Source organism: Lagopus leucura, unplaced genomic scaffold (assembly GCF_019238085.1).
Source record: "Lagopus leucura isolate 7727_CA_CO unplaced genomic scaffold, USGS_WTPT01 Super-Scaffold_100001, whole genome shotgun sequence".
In the NCBI taxonomy this organism is placed as follows: Eukaryota; Metazoa; Chordata; class Aves; order Galliformes; family Phasianidae; genus Lagopus; species Lagopus leucura.
Genome location: NW_024962262.1, coordinates 89637374 through 89657841, shown reverse-complemented (window position 1 = coordinate 89657841; position 20468 = coordinate 89637374). Strand labels below are relative to the sequence as shown.

General features: G+C 38.0%; 1 protein-coding gene across 1 annotated transcript in view; it reads left to right on the top strand.

Annotated features, from left to right (window-relative positions):
* The window catches only part of EPHA3 (EPH receptor A3), a 217085-nt gene that overhangs the window by 148836 nt on the left and 47781 nt on the right, over positions 1-20468 (top strand). Inside the window, exons 6-7 of the mRNA XM_042867169.1 lie at positions 12493-12617; positions 19270-19432. Coding sequence (XP_042723103.1) covers positions 12493-12617; positions 19270-19432 — 288 coding nt within the window. The remainder of the gene's footprint in view (positions 1-12492; positions 12618-19269; positions 19433-20468) is intronic.

The following is a 20468-nucleotide window of genomic DNA, read 5'->3' as shown; positions in this document are numbered from 1 at the left end:
AGAGATCTTGCCCTCCAGACTCTTCACCATCTTTGCAGCCTCCTTTTAGATGCTCTCTAATAGTTTGATATTCTTCTTACGTTGTGGTGCCCAAACCTGCACACAGTGCTTGAGATGAGGCTACATAGAGCATAGTGGGACAATCCCTTCCCACAACTGGGTATGTAGGGTGTAGAACTCACTCCAGAAAAAGACTAAGATTTGGTAGGGACAGCATAGTCATGCTAGTGGGTAATTAGTAGGTTATCCAATGCAATGCACGTCTGTTGTGTCAGCAATATATCTATGCTGAATATATTTTGTTGATACTGCCTGAGAAAGTAACATTTTTTCTTCTGTAAGACTGTTTTTATGGCACCATACAATGTCATATAGTTTGTAGGTATGACTCAGGAATACTGAGCAAAATGTAACCAAAGATTTAATTGACCTAACTGAATTTTAAATAGACATACTCTCTGCAGTGACCTTTGCAGTCTAGAGGAGACAAGGAAGACTTTCAAAACGTGTAGATATCTGCCCTGATAGCAGATGCTAATCCTAATACTTAAGATGTCAGACACGTCTTAAGTAGACTTTATTATCCCACTGCTATTCCAGTGCACACAGTACCGTGCCCATTCCTGTAGCTGATTGCCTCCTTCATCTGAGGAGGAATAACCCTATGCACCAGTATATGCTGGAGACCAGTGGACTGGAAAGTAGCTTTCCAGAAAAGGCCCTGAAGATACTCATAGACAGTAGGAAGAGCATTGTCAGCAATTTTGGGGCTTGATTCTTGCCCTCTACTCAGCCTGGTAAAGCCACATATGGTGTGACCAGCTTGTCCCCCCCCCCCCAATACAACGAAGGTACGGGTACTGGAACAGATTGCCAAAGAGATAGCAGTGTCTAGAAAGGACTGTTCTCTAATTTCTGTTTTCTCTTAACCTTCATCTTTGCATTCATAGAACTAGACCTTAAGAAGAGTAAACTTCACATACATATAATCAGGTTAGAGAGAAAGTAAGCCTATGCGTGCAAAAGGTTTATTAACTCTGATATCCTTGCTTGAAATAAATTCAGGAGAGTCTTGTTGAATCATTTGTTTTGGTATTTAGCAATGATAACCTCAGAACTCTTATCATTTGTCATAGCACAAAATATCTATGTGTACATAAGCATGAAAAACTGCAGTAGGATTGAATTATTTTATAGAACACCTCTATGAGAATGCATTGCTTTAGAGGGAGAAATTTGATTTAGATAAATTGCCTGTGAGTTAATGCCTCCTTTCTAAGCATTTTCATCAGAGAGCCTGCAGGATCCAGTCTTATTCTTCAATGTATTGTACATCATTGTATTCTGTTCAACAATGGTACAAACCTATGGTACTTCCCTTTTGAGTCAGCTATGAGTAAACTGAGACCTACTTTCCACTAACTAGCTTTCTTCACATGAATATTAGGATGCCTGATAATGGGTGAAAGCAGTTTCAAATCCCTTGTGTGCATTTCAGTTAAACTGCTGCAAACCTCTGCATAGTCACACATAGCATGAGGAGGAGCTTTTTTCCTGCTTTACAATGTTAAATTAATTGGGACACTCTACAAGTAGAGTACTCCCATGTGGGATCTGAAGTGTTCTAAAAAAATTAGTTTATAAACAAGCTTGTATTACATTAGTACAGTTTTATTGAGGAGACATTTTATATTTGACTCTGTCTTTACGCTTTCTAGTTGCAAGGACCGAGTACGCTCTAGATAACTAAGCTGTTGTCCCAAAAGATCTTATGTATAGCTGTAATGTTAGTTGAAATGTTTTGAGTCACCATGTGGGGTTGTAAATTCAGTTGTCCAGGTTAGGTCATAGGGGCTGCAGGAGCAGAGCAAGAAAGTGGAATAAAAACCCAGAAGAAGATAGATGGGAACAAGACATTTTGCCCATGACATTTTTATTCCACTAGCAGTTGCCTTGATCTAGCAGTTACTCCCACTCTGGCTAAATATTCTGTCTTAAAATCCCTACTCTTTGCATGCATTTTCCTGATCTCTTGCCCGTTTTGTTACTTCCAATAGAATTCAGAAAGTCTAGGATTCCAGGAAAATAATTATTAACAGGAAAGCTCAATGTCTATAATTATGATTTTTGTGTTTTCCATATATAGCAGTGTGGAAACTTTCATTTTTAATACTTCAAGTCTTTAATATGTGCCTGCTCGATAATAAAATAAGGTTGTTTTATTTTAATCCCTAAAGGTATCAGTGTAACAGTTCTAGAGGTAGTTTTATGTTTGATTAGTTCTTAAGAACCTAAGGCTTTGTAAAATGAGGTTTCCACTATGCAGCTGTTGAGGCACCTATGCAGGCCTGTGGCATGCAGAATAACAATAAAAAGATACACTATATATCACATCAGGGTTCTCTAGAAGAGCAGTAGTCTTCCTTTTTCTTCCAAATGGCATCTTCCTATTATTTTTAGTATCTTTGTTGTGAAATCTACAAAGCAGAACAATTCATTTAGCCTGTTCTTGCTTAGTTGTCTAAACATGCATGGAAAGGTTCAGGAAAAAAGACGGTTGCAATAGTTGTTTCTGTGCCTCTACGTGTGGCAGTATTGCTTCTGGGAAAAAGATGTAATCCATTTTTGTCTCTCATTTATTCTGAGTTAATGAATTGCAGTGTGATAGAACTATATGAGATGGATGTAAACATACAGTCCTTTCTGTTGCATACACTTAATCAAATTTATTTTTTATTCCTCTTCCTATCTCTTCTCTGAAAAAAGCAGCTAACAAATGCAGCAATTTTGAAACGCAGAAGGAATAAGCTATGTAAAGGAGAAGGTAACAAGTGAGGCAGTAAAGAGCTCTTGCAAGGGGCTAGGATCAAAAAATATTCAAAAAGGCTTTGAGCACAAAGCTGACCAATAGGTACAGAAATTAACATAATTGGGATAAGTGATTTAAAGGGTAGATTGGTGGTATGTCTTGATCTACGCTTGTCATTTGTGGATTGAAAATTCTAATCTCTCCATTCAGAGTCACCTTGAGGGATAAACATTCTAAATGAAGAAGAAATCAGCAGTTCTCAGTTCTGTTGTAGGCAAAGACTCATTTGGCTCACAGAGGAAGCTGTTCAGACCTCAGAACTAGAGCTTTTCTTGCCTGAAATCTGTTGCTTCAAGGAAGTAAATTCAGCACCAAGTTGGGCACCAAGCTTAAATATGTCTCTCTGATTTCTTGTGGCAACTGGCACTCTCTCTGCCTTCAGCCTTTATTCTGCCAAGCTAGACTGTGCTGTCTTCAGCAACTTGCTAATGACACGTGATGCTCCCTGGCTAAATAAAATTCATTTTTAGAAAGGATTGTGTGCACTTTACAATCTGTCTCCCAAGACAGGTCCCTTAAGTAGATCTTCGAAGAGAGACAGTTTGAGAAAGCCACAGATGTTTGGTGCATGATATATTTCTCTCTTTCCCTATGGTCCTTATGAAAAGGACATGAAGATAGACTTATTAAAAGTGAGCTAATGACATGATGTAGGGAGTCTCTGGTTCATTGACTGTTATTACAGCTGTGCCCCATTACATCCCAAATACCTAGGACATGCTTGTTTTTTGAATGACATTTATCTCTTGAGTTTCAAACATTCCTGACATAAATAAAGACTTTATGCTTTTCAAATGTGTTTTACAGCTCAGCCCAGAGGCTATTCAAGGATCATTTTAACTCAATAAAACTCCTCCTTTAGGGATATAAAAGGGAAGTGTTTTAACAATGTCACTCCATGCATGGCCTTATATTAGCTAGAGACAGTCTGCCTGAACAGCCTTTGATCCCTTTTCCCCTGGATGTGGAGAAAGCTATGCTGAGGATTCAAAGTCCATGACATACATCAGTCTGTTCAGTGCAAATGCAGACTTCATGTGAATGCTCATGACCTTACGGAAAGTTCAAAGGCAAGGTTTTGGCTTTTCCCGTTTTTTTTCCCCTTCTAGTGCTTTTAGCTACCCCTTTTCAGTATTGGCAAAATGGTGGATAATGATTTTTTTTACCACTTCTTTTAGTCTTTAACTTGATTCTACACATGGATTCTCATTTAATGCCTTAGTTTGGTAAAATAATAAAAATAACGAAATGTAAATAAGCAGGATGCTTAGCACTCAGTTAAATAATACTCCTTAGACTTCTGACTTTCCTTTTTCTACACTAGCATTCTGAGTGATCACTGAGGGAAATAATCTCTGCCTCTCTTGACTGAAGCAAAGATGTCAACTTCCCTTACTTCCTTAAGCTCCTTTATTTAGACAGTTTTCAGTCAGTGATAGCTGAAAGGAAAAAATAGAAAGGTGCCTTTTTCTTTTGGTTTGGGAACATTTCTTTTAATGTTAATTATTAGTGCAATATTTATTTTTACAAGCATTTTAATGTAAAACCAAATTGTAATAGAATACATATACTTCTAATAAACTATGCTACCATATATAAAGGAACCCCCAAATCCAAAAGAAAATGAAAGGAGATGTGAACACCTTTCAGCTGTGTTCCATCAATGGTTCTAGTCTTCTGGTTAACCTTTGCAAAATCATTTGGTTCAAAGCTAACTCTGGAAATACTAAAGAATGACTGGGCAAGAGGTTTTAGAAATACTGTATCCACTCACAGTGATTTCTGATCAGTTTGAAAAGGCTCTAATAGAATTTACTGGTAGACCAATTCAAGAGTTTGCAGTGGCTATTTAAAGGAGCATAAAGATTTTATATCGGATATTACTTATCTGAATGCAGGTGGTGTTTTCTCTGTTTTTGGATACTGGTTTTTCTAGAACCAGTTCTTAAATACACTTCTTAAACTGTAAATGGCATTTTTCTGGTGGACTCAATAACTGCTTGAGAAAAGAGAAGTCTACTCAGCATCTGACAGTTGATTTCACAGTCATGGGGAATAAACTGTTCTTTCAGAAAACTTCACTCCAGGAAGCCTGAGGTTCTAACATCCTACAAAGTAATGTAACAATGGGGTGGGAAAGGCAAAGCAAAATTGTTTATTTTAAACTGATACAGTCTTAAACACATCCTGTGAAAAATATGAACTATTGAGGAGCTCCTACCATTGCCATCTCAAACGAAGTACAGAAAGAATAACATTTGTATTATGAGTACCATTGGGCTGAATTCTTAGGAAAGCATGTACAGCATTTGTCTCCTCTGTGCAATAACAGCAGTGAACACCATGGCACCATAATTTTAAGCTTCTGATGTGAGTGCCTTGTGCAGCTTGATACTTCCCAAATGGACATGGTGTTTCCATGATTTATTACACACATGTTAAACATATGAGTAAGTCTAACATTCTGTTCTCCCTGTGGAAAGCATTTGCTATCTCTCTTCATAAAAGGAGGGAGAGATGAGAACATGAATGTGCACCACTTAATGAAGTTTGCTTTTAATTTAGAATTTATTTGTAAGAGTGAGAAATGATTTCTGACAATCACTTGTCCAGTGACAGCTGTTGCCCAGGAGGTTGCCTTTCTCTGCACTTGAGAGTGAAATCCAGCAGCTGCCTTTTAGTGCAATTCCTGCTCGAGCTGCTTGTTTGCCCTTATTTCTTTTAAGGCACCTGTGCAATGCCCACAGCCACTCTGGAGTCTATCACCACTGGCTGGAATCCTTCAGCTTTTAGGTGCATTCAGATACTTTGGACATAATGCAGGAAATCATCCATTAAAAGAATCACAGACATGTTCATCTCTAAAACTTTTTTTTTTTTTTTTTTTCTTTTTATGAGAGAAGCATCCATGGCTCTCATATTTGATTTTGTTTCATCCGAAGTTAACCTGCCTCTATTTAACCTAGAAGTTTTGTTCTTTTATTTCCCTTTCTCGTTTTGACTTTTGTGAATGCTCATACCTTGGTAGCCACCTCATAGACAGGATGGACCTTTTCACCTGATTCGTAACTACTGAATGCTACAAAGATCTAGAGAAATGGCCTGCACACTGCCATGGGCCTCTTGCTGTTTGGGTTGGATAGGCTTCCCAATCTCTGCTGACAGGGAAGGTGCACTGTGTTCTGGCTGATGGTTGCCTAACAGTGTTACAGAATCAGGTGACATTTTACAGCGCAAGTCATAAAACTATATTGAGTCTGCTGCAGCTCAAGCAAAAGGTGCAAGAGCACATATAAATGTACTGCGCTGGTTTAACTATGTGTCCTGGAGATTAAAGGCCAAAGGACTGTGTCTGCACATCCAGTCAAGAGAGGTGGATAACTGCATCTGGAAGAGGAGAATGCAGGTTTACAAAATGTTAAAACGTGGCTTTTTCCTCTTTCTCCCTCCTGCCCTGGGATCCATCTGGTGACTCAGCTCCAGCCTTGCCTTTCTGGTATGTACAGAAATCATGGTGGGATACAGAAATCTGGTGGGACCAGCCCCACCATTGCTCAGTGTGGCACAACAGTGTAGCAGGGGCAGTGTGAGCAACTGGGCTCTGTGAAGAAAATAAATGGTAGTGCAACCCTAGAAGTTTTAAAGCAATGCAACTCCTGCTTTCTGTGAGCAGTCTTCTTTAATAAACCACCTAAATGTTAATCCACTGACTAGAGACTGGAGGTGTAAAGGATCCAAGGGCAAGTATAGAACTCCATACAAATAGATGTGATCGTATCATGGAAATATAATGTCATTGTATTGATTTGCAAGTTATTACTTAGGACTTTGTCACATATTGAGTGCTGTCTGGCAGCAGAATGGTTGGATGAAGGTGAAGCTAGAAAGACAATACGTAAAACTAAATGCCAGGGTTTTGTTTTGTAGGTGGAACATATATGAGTAGCGTGGCTGGCTGGGTTGGGCCCAGCTGGATGTGGGCTCCCCATGCTTCTGGCAGGGCTAGTGCTCATGGATGCAACTCCAGGTTTTGAGAGAAACTTCTAGTGAAGAGAGCAGTTTATTTCTTCAGACATTGGTCTTTACGCTTGCCCTTGTGCAATTGTTCTGGGGTTTGGGCACTGGTGCTCTAAGGCTTACAGATTTGGGTTTGGGTCCCAGTAGATCCTGCTGTCAGAGACTGCACAAGATTTAATTCTCAGATTATGATCTTTATTTATTCTTCTGGTTCCACATTACCTCCTAAGGGCATTAAAGAAAATTTATATGTTATGTCAGATGACAACATTAAGATTAGATAATAAAAATCACTAGTTTTCTAAAGAAAGAGAAACAAAAAATAGTACATTAGAAGTTTCATTTTTTTAAATACAATCAGTTCTGCTGGCTCGGCTTTGTTCATGATCACCATCTCTCAGTATTACTGGGAATGTTTTACTATCTGATGCTGATAGCTGGTTGCAAGAAAAGGCTGAAAGTGAGTGGACCATGGTCATTTTTAGAATGAAATTTGGAGAACTTTACAAGGCCTTCCCAAATATTTAATTTGTGATCTAGGGACCTAAGCAAGAAACAGCACAACTCTAAATATTTCAGAAAATGCACACACATAACTTCCCAGAGTTAATAGTGAGTTCTCTCTGTCACAGAACTGGGAATTTTCTTCAGTATATACATCTGTAGGCCAGTCACATATGAAAACAATAACCAAGGAATAAGAAAAAGTCAATAAGGAGATTTATATACAGCTGCTATTAAACTGGAGGAAAACAAATGATCTGTTGGGGTCAGTTTCTCTGGGAAATCAATTTGAGCAGAGTTTTATTGTCCTCTCTGCTAGATCTTTCATGTTATTTGCTTCCACCTTTAATAGTTGTGAGTGAGGAGGGTTTTACACTTGTGAGCCTAAGCTCCCCGGATCATTGCATTCGTTACCTTTTCAACATCCACATTCCCAGTTGTCACAAATGCTACCTAACAGCACTGAGCACTCAGAATACATTTCCCCTTGTAACTCCAGGGAGCTTTGAGTGTTCATATTAACTGCTTAAACTAGTCATAAACCAGTTAGACTGTAGTACCCGTGCAATAGTAACCACTTGATTCATAAATGTCTCTATGTACATTGTATATGACTACTGAGAATACAGACCTTTTCTTGAGGAAAAAAAAATTGGCATAACCTCTCCATGCATGGCCACACAAGCCTCATGTTAGTTGTAAAGCAAACAAACAAAAAAAACCCCACCAACCAACTTTTTTCAGTGAGGAGCACTAAAACATTACTCAGAACATCAATAAAAATGTAAATAAATGGAGCCCTATGATCAGCAGAATTTATCCAACCATCACTGAAATGCTATTCACTCAGCTTTTTAGTCTAGAAGAGTATTCTCCTTAAGTTTTGCTTTGAAATATACATTTTCTAAATGATAATCAATTCAACTTAGTACTGAAGATGATGCTTTAACGTAATGTCTAAAAATTTCTATTTACAAAAAAAAAAAACTTCACAGTAATTTTTACCATCCTGTCACAGCAAGCTCATTTTTCTCAATTATAGTGGCAGCCACTTAGAAGATCTGTTCCAGCATTCTATTTTTGCACAATCTAATTTTTTTCTCAATTTTAAGAAAGGAAGATCCTGGAATTGCAATAAAAAAATGGCATTTGAAATATGAAGTAGTTCTACTCGCTTCCGTAGCCTGATTTTCACTCCACTTTCATCTTACTGTACTTATTTAATGGTCTTTAGGAAACAGGAGATCTTCATCTCTCTATTCATCCAAAAGACAGCATTGCTCTTAGTGATATCTTCATTGGTCAGTGATTTATCATGTTAAATTTCTTCAGCTTGTCTCTTTGCTGGAATTTCAATCTCTTCTGAAGATTGGTGATAAAACACAGTGACTGAAGAATTCTGGTGAGAAGGGAAGATTAGCTGTGTTGCAAAATGGAAATTAAGGCTGACATCTACTTTGAACCAGAAATGGTTGCTCTGAGATTAAAAAAGTTCTCTGGACTTGATGGGAGGTAGTCTATTTCTGCTTTGCAGGATATGTTCAAGTACTTGAGGGGAACAAAAGAAAGAACTATGAAAGTGAGTATATTTCAAAATATACATTTTTAAGATACTGTTTATATGGTGTTGATTGGTTGGTTGTTTTTTTTGTTTTGTTTTGTTTTGTTTTTTTTACAGTGTATTCTAGGGATGTGTACAAAAAATAATTGGTCATTCCTCCTAGATGCATCACAGACTTGAGCTGGGGCCTTGGTGGCTAATGCACTAATGTTAGCTTGTGACTATTTCCATGCATGGCAATACATATATAGAGGTTACTTTCACTTTTACTGCACATTAAATCCATTGATTGCTTTCTTGCACTAGGGTTGAGGACTTCTAACACTTTCAAACGTGCCTATCCAACAGATACAGCAAAAAAATAAAAACAAAAAAATGTTTGCATTGAGATTAAACAGTTCAGATTCTTCAGACCAGCAAAGGAAGCTTGCACCAAGTGCTGTGCAGGTCATTTTTGCATTCTCTCTCATCTTGTTCAAACCAGAGAATAACTGGCACATGTTCCTCCATTGATCTGATGTATTAATGGAGGAGTTAGAACTACACATGGACAAAAGAAACTTTTCAGTAGATACATGGGCTGTGCAGGGCAACAGGTGCTGTAGAAGAGTTAGGTCACATCCATCTCAGCTTGCAGCAGAGCCTGATAAGGCAAAGGCCAGGCTGGCTGCTGGGAGAGACTCCTGTGAAGGCTATCCTCTGTGGATCTCTGTTTCCTACAACACATAGGAAGGGACTATAGTCAGCTATTGCATGTGAAGTCCAGTGTGCACAAACAGGTGTTGGGAACAGCCAGAAGATGATGAAACTCATTCCCAAATGTTGGTTCTTTACTTTCCAAATCATGTGTGCTTCAAAATTAAAATGCTCAGGTAGTATGTAAAATAAGATAATAGATAATAAGATAAGGTAATAAGATGAAGGAAAGAAAATATACAAGATGGTTATGAAATTAATAATAAATTACAAACAAGTATCTTCCATTCTGGATAAAATGATGTGATATGTCCTCTAAAATTAGGTAGTCAACCACAAAAACAGTTGAAGAAACCTTTCCTTTGTACACTGACGCGTACTTAAAACTAAGTAACCTCTGTAATGTGCATAATTAAGATATTGTTTTAAAGAGATTTGGATATATATCTATTTTTTTATGTATGGATTTATATATCTAATTTCCATAGCTCAGTGGTTCAGCATCTGGCAGAGTTCATCGCTATGCTGCAGAAACCAGGTGTTCTCAATTCGTGGGATTGAAGGTCCCTGAAACTTTTTGTTCTCTGGGATCATCAGTCTCCCCTCCATTCTCCCATGCCCTGGGATGCTGTCTCTTTCAGACACTGCGTGTGTGCAGTTTCTAAGCAGCTTTGGGATCAGGAGAGGTATATGAATCTTTTATAATGTTATTGATTATGGTAGAGCAGACGCTTTTTTAGTGAGCTGCTGTGAGATAAGTTACTGGTAGCATCTGCTACGATGTGTATAAATTAGCTCAAAATAATTAATACTCTGCAAGTTTTTTTAAGGCACATCTGTATTGGCGCATATAAGAATATTCCTGCTTGCACCAAGAGTGCATTACAGCCCAAATTACTGTAATTTATTAGGGGAAAAGCCATTTCTTTTAATCATATATTAATTATTCATAAAAACTGTATTAATGTTACCTTAATGGGAAGTGTTACCAGCTGGGATACGAGGCTTGGCACTCTGTTCAAACACAAAAATAGATGAATAGCTTGACTTAAAAAGAAGACATAAAAATGACTTACAAGAGCATGAGAGCACCAGACATGGGCCTATGAGTTAGCATGGAGCTGGCTATGGCAGAGAAGCCCAACCAACTCATCCCTTGCATTTTGGCTTCAGCACTGATTCGTGCCTGGTTGCAATCCAAGTGGAATTGCTGGAGGATGTTCATTAGAAGCTGATCCTCTGTTCTCAGTGCAAGTGCTTTGCAGCTCTTCAGCCAGCATGGAGCTGGTGAGATTATATAAAATCAAGAGACTATTTCCCTCACACTTTAGAAAAATAAATAAAATATGACTTAAATAATTGAAATTCAAGATAAATTCTTCCTGCTGGGGAAGCAAAAGGGATTTTTGCAATATTTTAATCTTGTGAACCACGTGATATGTGAAAGAGCTGTCCAGAGAATGAGTTTCAGCCCAGAAGTGATGTGAAAGTGTGTACATACAAATGCTTGTGTGAATAGATGCAGTTCTCTAGATGTTCTGCTCAGTTAAAGGAAGCTATCAGCATTTAGATTACAATGCAAGAGTAGAAGGCACATTTCAGTGGAATTTTATCAAAACCAAACACAGCATGAGTTTTCCAAAAATTAACTAGAGCTCCTTCTTTTTTTTTTTTTTTTTTTTCCCCTGGCTCTCAAAAGATCTATTTTCGGGAAGGAAAATACAGACACAAAGGACACTGGGTAAAGCATGCAAATATGTAATGCCTATATGTAATGCCTATGAAGTGCAACTAGTTTTATATGAACAATAAAACTTCATAGGATTCCGCTGAAATTAAATTGTTTAGATCAACCAGAGTCTTTTTATTGGGATAGCACAATGTGAACTTATAAACACATTTGTTTTACGTGGTAAGATAAAAGGCTGTTTGTTTGTAAAAGTTTTTTTTTTTTTTAATGACAGTTACAACCTTTAATGTGTGATCTATAAGTTATCATCTGGTGAATTTTGGCCAAAACCATGGAAGAGAGGCATTTGAAGTGGGAAACCAACTGAAAACAAGTGGGGGAAAAAATAGAGCTTGCATAACTCTCAGTCTAGGAAACTTATGGCTTGGAGCAACCCAGAAAGCTGGGTGGTCTGGAGATGAACCCATGTTAAAGTATCTTAGGTAATTATGACTTTTTTCCATGACGTTGATAGTTTTGGGGGTTGGTGAGTCTTTGACATGCAGTCAGTTGTCATGCCTAACCATGATTAATATGGATCAGAAATGAGGTAGTTCTGCAGTTAAGGTGTTTTTTTTTCTTCAAATTTCATTTTCATAGCAATAGAATATAGGAAAAGCATATATGGGAGCAATTTGTATCTGGAGAACTTACCAAGTCATGTCTGCAGGAAGCTGGTGGTTGTTACTAGGAGTACATTGTGTATCCCAGGACTGTGTTACAATTACAATCGAGTATGAAAGCAGGATCAGGGTTCTGCAGTCTTGAAATAATAATACTTCAGCATTGTAAAAAAATAGGTAGTATTGTTGTTTTGTTCTCTTTTTCAGTACATCAGATGTATTTCACTGCTTACACTGTAGTAGCAGATTGAAACCATCTGCTGCCTTGCCACTACTCTAACAGCAAATCTCAGCTCATTTTCCTTGAGGCCAGTGTGCTGTAAGGCATGCGTACCAGGACAATAATCCAGCTGCTGAATGTTGATACAAGTCCAGACCTATGTTCATGAGTCTTTTAAATGGAAACAGTTCTCTTTGCCAAGGATTGGAAAGGAGATAAAACCAGTTTGCTTTTCTCTCCTCCCTGCTCCCCCCATCTATCCCCTTTCTACAGCACCATCCCCCATCACAGTGATAAGGAAAGACCGGACATCCAGGAACAGCGTGTCTCTGTCTTGGCAGGAACCTGAGCACCCAAATGGAATCATCTTGGACTACGAGGTCAAATACTATGAAAAGGTGGGAAGATCTCTGAAGGGGAGGTTTTTATGCTGGTAATGTGGTAATGAAGTTATTCTGTCTTGCGTACGCTAATGGTCCAGACGCCCTTACTAATTCACTGCATGCCACAACAGAGAGCGTGGTATGGGAGTGGGAGAGGGGTTTTTCAATATTAAGTTCAAATCTAGGATTTGTTAATGGGATTTTATCCACTGATATTTTCAAGAGGGTGGAAAGAATTGGTAATAGCAATTTAAATTATGGACAAAATTACAGAGTAATGGGAAGGGACCCCTGGAGATCATCAGGTCTGACTTCCCCTGCTAAAGCATGTTCCTTACAGCATGTCACACAGGAAAGCATCCAGATGTATCTGGAATATCTCCAGAGAAGGATACTCCACAACCTCTCTGAGCAGCCTGTTCCAGGGCTCTGTCACTATCACTGTAAAGTTCTTTCTCATGTTCAGATGGAACTTCTCATGTTCTAGATTGTGCCCATTGCCCCTTGTCCTATCATCGGGTGCCACCAAAAAGAGCTCAGCCCCATCCACTTGACTTCTGCCCTTCAGATATTTGTAAATGTTGATAAGATCCCTTCTCAAGCTTCTCTTCTCCAAGCTGAACAGTCCCATGTCTCTCAGCCTTTCCTTGTACAGGAAATTCTCCAGGTCCCTCATCATCTTTGTGGCCCTCTGATGGACTCTCTCTAAAAGTACCCTGTCTTCCTTGAATTGAGGAGCACAGAACTGATGCAGGAGCCCAGAACTGGACAAAGTTCAGTTATGCTGTCAATATTCATAGAGTAATTTGTCATCCTTGCATTAGTGCTTCCCTCTGGTACAAAGGTGATTTGGAAGGAGATGGACTAGGCTTTTAGTGACTGCTTTGCACTGTAAAAGTTCCCACTTTTCATGAATAACTGAATTCTTTATACATTGATTAGATAAATCAAAGAGAATCTGTCATTAAAGATGTTCTACCTTGTGTTGGCATTTTGTTGAACTTATGCTGTTGATTACTACATCATATAAACATTTAGTAAATCTGCATAATCTAGTGTTTTGTTGGTTTTGTTTTTTTCTAACCTTTCTGGTAGCGTCAAAAAGACCATAAATTTATGCAAAGATTGTGGAGAATGGTATTGGCTATTTTTAGATCAATTAAAGAGAACTTCAGGTGGAATATATTGCTACTGAAGTTGGTAGATTCAGTAAAACTCTAAAAATGTAGAGTTACTGATAAAAGAATAAACAGAAAGCATCTGTAACATCTTGGTTCGGTCTCACCTTAAAGTGCAGTAGCCTCTAGATGTTAACTTTGTGTTTTTTCCATTAATTTCAATGGGAGGAAGATCAAGTCCATGTGCTGTGCTTGAGAATAAGTAAAAGAGAACTAGCTCATACATCAGACTGTCTGTAGTTGTACATCCTTGGCAGTAAAAGCGTGCAGAATTACTTAAGCTCTCTTAAATTCAGACTTTTTTGAAGGAAAAAAAAAACCACAGATGCAGTCTTTTAGCAAAGTTTGTTAGAGCTATGTATTTCGTAGAGCCTGTGTCTGAGAGATCCCAGAACTGCTCTCTGTTGTGCGCAGGTTATTTGCCTGTGTGATTAACCTCCATTTCATTTAGGACATGTCCTGGCAGCCACATCTCAGCTCTAACTCCAGCCTTTCCAGGCACAAGTCTTTTTCTGGGCAGCTCTCTAGTCCCACGAGGCATGGGTTGTGCTGCTCAGGTTTGTTGCTTACCCTGGTATCAGATTTGGTTTTAGCTGTTCCGAAGGGAGATAATTTTTTCCGCTTGTGAGCATTTAATTCAATGTAATTAAATGACTGTCAAGTTGTACTTGTGTATTTGTGTTATTTTTTCCCAATGTTTTGATTATCATTCTGCAGTGAAATTGGCTTTTTAAAATTCATGACAATGATCATCCTCCAGTACAAGGGTACAGTACAGTCCAGGCATGTAGCTACTATTCAATCTGTGTATATCCAGTCTTTGTGGAGCAACTGGCTATCATAAGACAGCTTCATGAGACAACCAGTCTTATGAGCTGATTGTGCACATGTGTTTCTTCCCTTTGAAGTCTGTGATCAAGAGTTCATAGGCACCAGACAGCTTTCTTAAACCAAAGAGCCAATTGCTTAACAATAGGAGCCAGACTATTCAGAGCAAAGGGATTTAAAAAAAAAACAACCTCCTGACACTGGTGTTTTTAATGTGTGGTCTGTAGTCCCTTGGGGAGTCAGCAGCCTGTTCCTTGGGGTTTATGAAAGGTAATGAAGAAAAGGAAGTCCATTGTCAGGAGGCTTCAATCCGTTGCCCTTTGCAAGTCTGCAAATTGGAAAAGGTTGAAAGTTCCTACTCTAGAGATGTTAAACTTACCTAGGGGCCAGGCCAGACAGTGCTGGATGGTGACTTCCTTTACTCCTTCTTGAGACTCATTGAAGGGATGCTGCTTTTCAGTCTGAGACAGCTAAGCAGTCCCTTTCTCTCCTCTTTTGAAAAGAGAGCTTGCTTTTTAAACTGGACCACTCCCTTTAAAATCATCTTGGCCATGCTCATCAAAACCCACTGCTGTTAAGTGACAGGTACTAAGAAATAAACCCTCCAGAGTCAGCAATCTGGGTATTTCTACTGACAAGTCATACGTGATTGCTGGAAGTTGATTTATGTTGAGCCATTCTTTTCCCTTCTGCTTGCTTTTGCTCACAATAAATTACTATACAGAAATTAATATACACAGTATATTAATCTCAGAAATTAATATACACACTATTAATAGATTATTGTAAGTCAGTCCAATTCTGTCATTTATCTTGAAGAATAGGTGATATTTTTTGGCAACTAAATGTTACTAATATTCAGGATGTTACAATAGATTTGTATTAGAAACAGAACTAATATCTAAATGATGACATTGTGTAGTTTTTCTAATGCATTATCGGCATCAAGTCTGTGGAAAATATTAATTTTCATCAAGTATAATTAACCTTTTCAGTTTTCATCATGAGTGATTTCACTTGTGTAACCAAGAAATAATAGAGCTTCGTATGATGTTTCTATAGAGATCAGGATTTGCAGTTCTGGGAGACTATTTTGAAATGAACTTATAAGGCATTATGCATAAGATTATGAACTGGCAGTGACAGGTCTTTAGACTTCCTTTTCAAAATAGAATTATATTTTCTTTTAGAATCTATAGAGCTTGATTGTGAGGCTATTTGACCAGTTACTATTTATTTCAAGCACTTAAAAGAAATAAATAAAAGTGAATGTCATATGTAACATCTAGGCATTTACTTTATCACAAGACATAATATTTTATGGAATGTTAGCAGTACAGAATGACGCCCTGCTTTAGTCTGTCCATTTATAATGCTGTGCTGGATTTTAAGAGTCTCAGCTGACAAAGTGCTCATATAGCAAAAGTCAGGAGTTTTTTCTTGCACCAACAGCTATTTTTTTTTTCCCTGTTGTCCTTGCACACCTAATTAAGTTCTCTGAAAGGAGTATTTTGTCATGCAAGGACAAAATACCGCATGAAAATTATTAATTGCTTCATTTAAATATGTGGGTAACAATTACGATAACTAAATCCCGCACTCTTTATTAGGGCGAAATGATGCTCCAAATGATGAGTGAATTTTAATTGCAGTCTTACATTACTAAAATATATTTGCTTTTCCCGTCATTGAAATAACGTGCTCAGTAGACTGGTTAAAACAAACAAATAAAACATTATATCCAGTTTGTGCTTTTTCTGAGGTTGGCAAAGTAAATTAAATGCAAATGAATTTAGTTGCTTTTAAACTCCTATTAGGGTTTAAAGGGCAGGCCGTGTACACTCCATGAGTTTTGTGGGAGCTGTCATACTGACAGCTTTGCCAACAGTGAGAGGAGGCAGTGCTGGAAGCCAGAGCACCTCATGAAGATGTGCAGCCCAGGTTTGGCCTCTGCTGCCTGCGTGCCACCAACGGAGAAAATGTTCTTCCTGGTGCAGTGTAAACATTCACTGTCCTTATCTGAAAAAGGACATACCATTCACTCTCACTAGTGCAGCCTCTATAAATGTTAAATGGATCCAAAAAATGTCTTTTGTAAAACGTGGTTTATAGTTGTAAAATTTCATTTGCATATGAGACACTAACAGTAGTGGGATTTACTTCCCAGTAAAGATTGTGTCTAGTAAACTGTGTAGATCAAGAGGAATATTCTTTCTGCGTCCAAGTTCAAATTTATCATCAGAGCATTTGATTAAAATTCTGCTTGGCAAAGAGTGACTTTCCCCTTTGTATATCCCTTCTGCTCATGGCAGCTCTAGTGTTGTATCTCTGAAGTTTTACTTTATCCCCAGGAAAGATAAACTTGGGCTTTTATGTGGTGTTTCAGTGATTTGATTACTATTAACATAAAAAATTACTTTCAAAATATGTGTGTAAAAAGTTTGCCATAAACTAAGATATCGTGACATCCTCCATACCATTGTTTTAAACATTTATTTTGCAAGTTCCATTGTGGATTATTAGCAGACAGGGCCATGACTATATTCTCTCTTGCACTTATGTATCTGAGCAAGAAGGAAATGTTTGCATTTCAGAAAAAGAGCCTGAAGTGAGATCAGAATGAATGTCCAGTCATAGCATACACAGAAGATTGTGTGTTTTACAGACAAGATTATAGTGTCTTTGAAATTCAAATGGTTGCCTACTTTCAGCTAAATGATGAGATAAGGAAAACTTGTAAATTGCAGTACTAGGCCTTTGTTAGTTAGAAAATATGTATTTTAGGCAAACCTGTTAGCTCCTTAAAATGTCTTCCTAGAAGTTTTCTCCCTAGAATTTATAACAGAAAACTTTTTTCAGAGATACGTCAGAAAACCATAAGAAAATCCAATGTTTATTTCGTTTTTATGCTTACATTGCGAGGAAACCAAACCATGATAAGCGTTTTTATAGACAGTCTTTGAAGAATAGGTCCAGCTCATCCTATTTTAAATTGTGATTTTGGAAAATATTACAGACAGAGGCTTAGCTTTTATTATTATTATTATTATTATTATTATCATTATCATTATCATTATCATTATTATTATTATTTTCCAGTGTAAATGTACATTGTACATCATGTTAAATATTATGTAGATATTCTGGCAATTTCCTTAACTGTGATGTAAACTTCTCTGCTTCTGTCCATTTCAAAGGTTTCCAATAATAGGTCAATTAGGCTTTGACGGCATTGAAGGCAATGGTTTCTGATACCGACCTACTATCTTAGAATAGACCTTACTCTCTTGCTCTGGACAGCACTGTAAAGCAAACAGGCTATAAGAGTTCCAGTCACTTGAACATGAAGAAGAGCTGCCTTTGGCAGTCAGACTGTATGAAGTGTTTTCCAGCCTCTCTCAGGACTCGGTACATCACTGGTGAAATTAAAAGCCCAGTAACTTGCCAGCTAATGCAGTCCCATAAAATGTAGTGGGAATTAGGTGAGATTCTTTTGCAATCAACATGCATTACCCCAACTTAGATTCCACTCTCAACAAGGCATAACTCAATGATTCGAGTGTATTTCAAAGTAAATGGGCAGCAGATGAAATCCCCACCACCTCCAAAATACAGAAGTTCTTCGTTGCAAGCCAAAGAAACTGACATTTTTTCAGTTCCCCACATGTGGCTACAGTCCAAGACTTTCTCTGAGGCACTTCCAGCTGCCATTTTTAGAAAGCCAAAAATGCTTTTTTGGTACAGGATGATGGTAGTAAAATAAGCAATACCTCGGGCCCCAAATGGATGCTTAACATTTTAAACTATGCTTAGAGTGAGACTGAGACATGCTTTTATCAGAACTAGCTTTTCCACAATATACAAGGTATCCAAAATTACAAAGTAGCCTATTTCTTATTTTACATTAAAAGTCAGTATATCAGAAATATGCCTGCTGAAGCAGAGCATGCTTGTTAGGATATCATCTGTACTGGACGCACTCCTTATTCTTTAGCATAAGCAATAAAGAGTAGGCATACACGTCCTTCCTGGCTATTAAAGTCCTAGACTTGTTCAAGAACAAATTCGGTGAGATTTTGCCCAAATGAGGCCTGACGCATCAGGCTTGTAGTTTTTATGGCATAATAGTAAACTGGTTATATTAGCCTGTTCATAGAGCTGGGGTAAGGAGTCTGAACAGACTGCTGTTCTGACTGTTATAAGGATACATGCTATCTTGTAAAACATGAGGCAGTAAAAACCAAGTCCTGCAATAGCTCTGCAGGGCCCTAAAAGCTCTAAATTGGCCTGTTACAACTTCCAATTCAGTACAGTAGGCAAATCTGTTTTACGGTTTTTAAATAAAATTGTAGTCTTCATTTTTCTTGTTGTACTACAGGCAATGGACAAAGTGGTACAAAGCCATATAATGAAATGTCGTACACTCAGCATGTCTAGTACTTGATTTACAGTGCAAAGCTATAGGAGCTGTAATGATTTAGATTTCTTGTTAATCAACAGATTTTTAGTTGATTGAAAATGAATGGCTGTGCAGGCATTTGCCAGGCTATAAATATTCAATATGCCACTGCTTTCCAGGTGATTTGTCATTTTACATCAAACACCTCTTGCTGATGTTTCTTAGGGTGTGGTTTTAATCTGATAATTTCTTTTCCCAAAAGCAGGAACAAGAGACAAGCTATACTATTCTGAGAGCCAAAAGCACTAATGTTACTATCAGCGGCCTCAAACCTGATACCACCTACGTCTTCCAAATTCGAGCCCGAACTGCAGCAGGATATGGGACAAGCAGCCGCAAGTTTGAATTTGAAACCAGTCCAGATTGTATGTATTTGTTCAAATGGCTTAAATTGACTACGTGGGCAATTTCTGACTGATTTGAGTGGCTGTTTTCATTCCCTTTCTAGTTCAGTTGGTGCAATTCATTACTATTTATTATGGGTCTTTCTGGATAGCACTACTACATAACTTTTATGTTTTATCATTAAAATTGAAATGTGCTTTAAAGAATGTACAGGAATACCACGTGTTATTTTCTTCCGTTGCATACCCTACCACTGCCTAGTGCCAGAATCAGTATCTTGCTAGACTGCAACTCATACCAAGAGAGTCTGGTGCATTTCTATATTCACAGCTTGTGGCATGAATCCCGTGGACTTTAAACACTGTGCCCCAAATGAGCTAATATTATATAAGCCTGTTACTCCTGGGGGTCAAAATGTAATTCTCCACATTGCTGCAGAGGAGAGCTGATGTTTCTTATACAGCCTTGAGGTGAAACTAATGCCCACTGGCCAGAAAAGTGGTTGCTCAGTTAAATAGCTGGTAAGGGAATCTGTAGTCTGACTCCCTTCCCTCATGTCACTAGATTTCTGGGTGACCTGAGGGAAGTTATTTACTTACCTTTTTCTCTAATGCACAGATAATAACACTTACTTGCTTACCTGATGACCTTGTCAGTATTCTTTACAAGTTCTGTTTTTACATCAGAAAGACTAATGGAGCTCATCATCCTGAATAGTATGTTCTGACCTCTTGGTACTACGTACTAAATCAGACCTTTTCTTTGCTGGAAGGTGAAAGTAGCTTAATACACCAAAAAGTCCACCTTAGTTCAGTTAACCACTTACTGATCTAGCCTGGTGCGGTGTAATTAAAGACTGCTTACCTTTTAAAAGGTGAGTAAAATCACAGAAGATTTTTACCTGCTGTTCAGAGTTGTAAAACAATTTAACACTGTAATTCTGATATGGGTTCATGAGGTTTATTCATGTACTCATCATAATGATTGAGAACCCATGATATGATAAATATTCTGCTAAAATAACAAACTTCTACCAAGAAGAGTAGCGTAAGTAAA